This window comes from Haplochromis burtoni, unplaced genomic scaffold (assembly GCF_018398535.1).
Source record: "Haplochromis burtoni strain Fernald_Lab_line unplaced genomic scaffold, NCSU_Asbu1 Contig_2891, whole genome shotgun sequence".
NCBI lineage: Eukaryota > Metazoa > Chordata > Actinopteri > Cichliformes > Cichlidae > Haplochromis > Haplochromis burtoni.
In genome coordinates, this window is record NW_024585252.1 from 107 (window position 1) to 7,500 (window position 7,394).

Genomic DNA, 7,394 nt, shown 5'->3' on the forward strand with positions numbered 1-7,394 from the left:
TGAAATTATGTCGGGCCAAAGAAGATCTTCTCTGCACATGAAACAGATAAAGTGTTTAATCTGCAAACAGCCACAATGGCATGAATGATTAAAAAACACATTAATAACTCATCCAAATGATTTGTTTAGTAGCCTGAATGAATTATACGAGTGCAAGCATCCACTGGTGCTAGAGCACACAGTGGCACTCCGAACTAGGGTTTCTGATTTGTGACAGTTACTGATCTGAGGTGCTCTGCCTTCATTTTTCTGTCTTCAGTTGGAGTACACAGCACGCCTGGACTTCCTGTGGCGTGTCCAGGCCAAGGAGGAGATCAACGAGATGAAGGAGCTGCGAGAACACAACGAGAACATGCTGAGGAACATCCTACCCAGCCACGTGGCCCGACACTTCCTAGAGAAGGACCGGGACAACGAGGTCTGTGCAAAAACCCGTTCACACCAAAAGTGGTTATACGAGTGGTTATGTTGGTTTTTAGCAAAAAAGCGGTTGAGTCGATCTGGATCTGGAGGTGGGGAAAAGTTCTTTGAGTCATTTCGTCACAAATACACATCAAATTGAAATATGAAAAATTGAGAGGCCTCCAGTAAACCAAAACCTTTGTGATATCAGCAACTGCTAAATAACAGTAATCAAATCTTCATTGGCTAGCTGGTTGGTGTCTGGGAATATGCTAGCAACAAATCGCCAGAGGGATCCGCGCCCAGTCTCTGGGCCTGTGTGACTGTGGCTTCCTGTAAGTGGGTGCTCTGGTCACAGATCTAAGCTCTTGACAGGCACTTTGTTTTTGCAGTCATACTGGTCATGAGACAGAATGCAGGTTTCAGACACGACGTCTGTGTTTTATATACACTATGTTTTTTTCCTGTTCCTCTTTCTCAGTATTGTATTAACAACATATTTGGGGGGTTCAAACTAAAAGTGGTCTCACTTAAAATGAGTTATAATTTCTTAATATAACTGCACCGTTACAGTTATTAGGATGCAGTGGGTCAAGGCTGAATCTGATTGTAGGGTGGATGCTTGCAGCAGACGTTTTGGGTCATTGTACTGTTGTCAAATTTTATTCTTCTCTTCAAAATAAAGTCGAAATCTTGATTCAGATCCAGATCTCAGTTCTCTCAGCTAGCATTTGTGAATCACAGCCTGTTATTACCTTCAGGAATGAAGTAGACGCAGGTTGTTTTTTAGGCCACTGACAACTCGAAAGATTAATGTTTTCAGTAACCTGTCAGCAAACGATAGGTCACATCTGAACATTGGACTGACTCAATATTTAGTGGTTTTATAAAGCAGCGCCTCCTTTGCACGCTTCGCCTCATTTTTTTCACCACAGACCTGCTGAAAAATGAGTCCCCTGTGTTCATTACAGTTCGTTCGCCGAGTCTCGGTCTTGCTGCCTGCAGAGAAAAGAAAAGGCAGTGTAATTGCTTTTCAAAGACTTTACAAAGTGAGAATTGGTGGGGCGGTTCATTCAGCCGGAAATCTTTAGAGACCTTTTTTTTTTCAACCCATGCATTCGATTTGATTTTAATAACATGTTGTCTGTCTGTCAGCACACATTGATTTGTGTCTCTGGCACAGCGGTGACTCAGCTGCCCCAACTCTGCAGAGAATTAAACTTTTCACAGTCACTTTTTGTTCACCTTATCGCTGCCTCTCTTCTTCTGGTGCTTTTAATTGTCCCCAAGGGGAGATAAAACGAGAGCACAAATTTACACTCAGACTTACCACTAAATACTCGTTAGTAACAAACTAATAGAATTTAACTCAAGATTTGTATCACACAGCAGGTCGTATGATTAGAAAGATAATGCCAGTAAAAATGCTTTCAGTGACTTTCAGTGCAGGTGAAGCTTCCAGGCATGCCTGTCAAAGAGGCCACGCTGCTTATTTTAAACTTTCACAAAATCCAAACAGGTGAGTTAAAGATCACTGCATCATCACAAAGGAGAAATTTAGCTGTAGAGGCTGTAAACCGGTAATTTGATCATGAATTGGTTCTCGCACAAACACAAACTTATTTATTAGGAAATTAGTGATGCACAAGTGACAATCTAATAAAACAATAGAATTTCAGTCACTGAAACAAAAGCACAAACCTGCCACATGGTCTGTCGCAAAAAACAACTCAACATTAGTTGTGAAAAATTCTCCAAAAAGCACCAACAGCACAAACACAGCGGTGAGATCCAGTTTAATGAGCCAAGGTGAAGCCAGGCCAAGACAGTGAGCGGGTACAGCTGCACACATCTGGACAGCTGTCAGTCAAAGCAGCCCTGCCCCCAAGTCCACTATCCAGTTGGATGAGTTAAATAATAAACCATCATCACAGTTATTATATGACACTTTTTAAAAAATATATTTATACAAAGAATCAAATACACACAATGAAAGAAAATCAATGGGTGGAGAGATGTTATATAAAGGATTAATAGCAAAAATCACCTTGATAAGCAGACATCAAGCATAGAGTGGCAGGAAGAAATTCTCCAGATTATGACCCATCTTGCAAGTCCAGGAGAGGTTTCCAGATGCCCTGAGAACTGCTCAGAGACTTCCCTTTGCAGCAACGAATCTTTTTGGAACAAGGAGGTGATGGGGATTTCCATTCTTGTAAGATTTGCCTCTTTGCAGCAATCGTCCCTATCCCCGTGTTTCCTTTGGTGAGATGGAAGTGGCCTATCAGAGGAGCCAAAGGTGGCTAGGGTGCAGTCTAGTTGGCCCAGGCCTCCCTCAGACGGTTGGCATTAACCGGAATAACAAAAACTTTGGCGAATCGGGAAATCAGATGTTTAGAGGTTGGTTGACCAAAAAAGATAACAGAGAATATGATTTTTAGGTTTAGCGTTAACATCGGGGATAGACCCACGCATAAATGTCTAATTTGTAGATACTGAAAAAGTTTGAGCTGAAACAGCGCAATCCCCTCCTTTTCCCTTTGACACTTTTTAACTTGAACACTATCCCTTATGATAAAGCCACCGTGTTGATATATCGATCAGAGATTATTACGTTAAGGTTATCTGTGTTTTTGCTTAAAGTGCAGGAAGAGGTGACAACAAAACAGCTTCTTGATGCTGTTTTTCTTCCAGTCGTCCATTCTTCGTCGCTCTCCTTCACCAGCTCAGTAATACCTGATGCCACTGGTCCGCAAACACACCCGTTATCACTAGTCCTTTCAAATTGCTGTATTGTCCTCTCTTGCCTCCTTGATGATCAAATCTCCAATGTTCCTTTGCCTTCCAAACAAAGGTCGAGCAACCTATGAATTCTGAATGTCAGGAGAGGAGAGCCGATATCATTCTGCTTCTAATTAAAAAGGACACGATTAAAAATGCATCCATTAGAATAGTTTGACTTCTAATCACTTGTTGCATTATTAATCAGGATGTTTGTTGTTCTGTGATTTAGATACCAGAGCACTGGGTTATTAATAGGCTCCCACACCCCTGAGGAGGTTTTGATGATCTTTGGAATCAATTAAAACTCAGCATCATTTATTCCACCAGGTAGCTTCGTTTTTTTGAAGGTTTTATTCCTGAGTGTGTCAGTCGCTTACTAAATGGCACTTCAGCAGAATTTAATCTGTTAAACTGTTGTTCAGTAACAGCTTCAGTCAAGTTTTTATTTTGACGCCACATTTTTAGTTTCTTCGTCTTCTAGTAAAGCTTTTATTTTGAAACATTTAGAGGAAAATCGTATAGAATCAAAAAGGATCCCAAAGCAAAGTTGAAGTGAATGATTGAAATACAACAAAGTGTTTGAAAGCAGAGCGGCTGGAAACACACTGAGAGCTGTCATGCTAATTATGACGTGTTTCTGAACGTCTTCGAGGCGTTTCGAGTACAACTGTCAGCGTTGGAACATTAAACTCACGCCAAATTTCATAATGACCCAAATGGAAAATGGAGTGGAAAGTGAGTAAGTGGAAGTGGAAAAATGAATAAATGTGACTTCAAGGAAAGACAGAAAAACATATCTGTAGAAACAAAGGTTTGCTGCTTCAACGACACTTGTTTGTTACAGACACTTGTGCATCAAGCTAACTGATTGGTTGATCCAAATATTTTTGGCAAAGGAAAAAGAGGAGAAGAAAATGATGGTCTTAAATAACATCTCTGCCCCTGTTTTTAGACTAAAAGTTCCTGACACCTCCCCCATGTTTTAATGTCATCATGGCAGCAGACATGCTGCATCAGTGCCGGGGCAGCCAGCACTCGTCCTAAAGCATGCGGCTAACCGCACGCTGCCCTCCGAGTTCTTAGTGCTTGGAATTCTTTTGCCTGGAGGCCTTTCTGAGGTAATCTCAGAAACTACTGCATCTGACTTCAGTGACTCATAAAAGACAGTTTCGGATCAACATCAGATCTATAGCTCGAGCAGAACTTGGCTCCTGGAATTATGATTCTAAGCTGTAGCTGATCATCACGATGAGATAATCAAACAACAAACTGTAGATAGACGGAACATCTCTCTGCTTTAAATCAATGTTAACATTTTTATTTGGGGTTTTTTGTCTGTACTTTGGAGGCATAAGTCGCCATATTTGTATGAGAGAGTGATGGTGCAATGCTAAATGCATACACGAACCCACAGCAAGTCATTTGATATGTTATTATTTTATTATTTTTATTTTTAGCACAATTCAAAGTAAATGATGACTGCAGCATCAGGAAAGGGACAAATCAAAATGCATAACACTGATGGTCACTGCTAAAGCCAGACATGAATATGTTGGGCTCAACGTGAGTGTCCACCGAGATTACGACGTCAAGTAAAGTTTAGAGGTAAACAGCACTGAGAGCACAGTGAGGATAAGTGAAAGATATCAACTTGTAAATTTACATGATTGAATGATTTACTGAGGCAGTGCTCTCCATCGAAGACAGAAATGATGCAAACATTGCCCCCCAGCTATATGAAATTCCACACACCTCGAAGCAGAAAACGCGGTTAACAAAGAACACTGATAACCACTTATGTGATCGCCACCATCTCCGCCTGGGGTTTTAGGGATTGTTAAAAAAGCTAAAGAAAGCCCGGCTCTGTCGAACTGGCTCCACAGTACACCCCGCTGAAATGTACATGTTGTGCTGAAATAATTAAATTTCATTTCTCCAGGGTTTGACATAATTTGGCTAAATATAGGTTATTCTAATCCAAAACATTATGATGTTTGTGCATCACCCAAACCTCTGTAAACGCCCGGAGATGCACAGTATAAAATATGATGTCAGAGTTGCTGTCACAGCCCGTAAGCATCATCCTCAGCAGTGTAGCCCTGTAGTCTGTGTTTGTGTTTTACATTCCAGTTTAGCTCTCATACATTTTATTATTCTTAACCCTTATCAAGATTTTTATTTCTTTATTTAATCTAATTAAAAATTTGCTCAATGGGATGAGAAAGGTCTTTTTTTCTTCAGATCACAGATGCATGATCCAAGTTAAGTACTAAAGTGAACTGAATACTTAATTGGAGGTGATGAGGAGTGTTGATGGTGGAGCATTACTGCCTTTAGTCACCCATCTTTCTATTTAGTATTAGAAAACTCCTCCTGAAGTATGTTAAGGAGGCTTAGTTTGCAGGAAAAAGTAAAGCCCAAATGAACCTCGGAGCTCCGGCTGCCCTGAAAAGGCACCGGGAATAACCGAGCAATTAAATTAGTTCGACTTTTACTGAGTTCCACTTTGAAGGCGCTGACATTTGACTGAGCTCATTAAGCTTGTATGATTTCACAATAAAGTCAAAGGCTTATTTTTATAAGTGTGTAATTACATTAAAATGATAACAGACAGAGAGAGTCACCCAGCTTCTCCTGAATTATTACCTCCAAATGTTGAACTCTGGACAGACGTTATGTTTTCTAGCTCATCATTAAAATGCCTCCTTAATGGCACAAAGAGCGACTGCGTGTGAGGACATGCTACTGCATGTCAGGACGCCTCCCGCCCGGTCACGTATCAACAGTGCCCCCTAGTGATGAGGACTGTGTAATGCACAAAACTGTAAGGTAATGATTGCTGCTGTGCGGGCTTTTCGGTGCTTTGTTTTAAAGCTCCAAAAAGTGTTTTACCTCCAAACTTCCTGTCAGGGATATGATTGACTACAGCTGACAGCTGCTCTGTGGAAACATAGAAAGGCTTTATTTGAGAGCACTCACCAACACAGAGACTATTGGAAAAATCCAAGGAACTCAGTGCAGATCTGAGAAAGTGTCATAATCCAACATCATCCATTCAAACAACGGCACAAGTTTTATATGACATGTATCATCTTAGTTTATTTTGATGGTCCAAGACAATCTAGGAAGAACTGAGGCCTCCAGAACATCACCATCTACCGTCAAGTGAGTCACATCACCATGAAGTGAGAGAAGCCCCTGATACTATTAACTGCAATTATTCAGCTCCACAAACTGCACCAATCAAGCTGGTTCAAATCAGCTGATGAGTTATCTTTATTGGCAAATATTGCACATGTCACACTATCTAAACCACACGTTGCCTCTTTTGCCTCTGCAAGCCACTTTGCAACCAACCTCCCCTCAGTCCCTTTGACTTTGTCGCTGTCATATCTGTCGTCACTGATGCCTGTTCTGTTCTTTCTGTGTCTCCTTCTCTCCTGATGTTTCTGCCTCTCAGCTTGAACTTGAACTAAAGTGTTCTTGAGAGAGCTAAAAAGCGGACGATAACCTGGAGCACAGTCTGCTCTATTACAGTTCTCTGTTAGTGTCTTCCCTTAGATATTACAAGTGGAGTGCCCAACACCAAAGTTTAATTTCTGTTTTCATTTACTGGAAGAAATTCAGAGGGGATGAAAGTGGGGCAGTGTCATATTTGTCTTGTGTAACGTTTCACTCAATTCTCTGGAGAGTAAAGCAATGATCGACCTGCTGCTATAATGTCAGCTGTCAGCCAGACGATTGTTTGAATGCGTGGCCAAATTCACCAATGCTTGGTTCTGCAGTATCCATAGAGACACAAAACAAGTGACTGAATGAAGTTATCTTGTTTGCGATTCAAGAAAACGTGACACCGTGAGCTCACTCATGACGTGTTTACCCACAGGAGCTGTACTCGCAGTCCTACGATGCCGTGGGCGTGATGTTTGCCTCCATCCCAGGCTTTGCTGACTTCTACTCCCAGACCGAGATGAACAACCAAGGAGTCGAGTGCCTGAGGCTCCTCAATGAAATCATCGCTGACTTTGATGAGGTGAGACTGCAGATTTTCAAATGTGCCCACTTCTGCTTCAGACAAACATTTTAAACATGCAGAGGACCGTCTCTGATGTCAGCGTCTTCTGTTTTTCATGAAAAGCAGATCACTTCACAGCGGGTTAATCCGAAGCCAGAAACAACGAGCACACTCACAGGTTATCAACAAGCAC

General features: G+C 41.4%; 1 protein-coding gene across 1 annotated transcript; it reads left to right on the top strand.

The window, feature by feature from the left end:
- Positions 1-259: 259 nt before the first annotated feature.
- On the top strand, positions 260-7,219 carry LOC102303771 (adenylate cyclase type 8; the record flags this gene model as incomplete). Its single annotated transcript, XM_005953106.2, is given in 2 exon segments — positions 260-418; positions 7,073-7,219. Coding segments are annotated over 2 exon segments (306 nt in total), but the record flags the coding sequence as incomplete, so codon positions are not given.
- Positions 7,220-7,394: the final 175 nt, after the last annotated feature.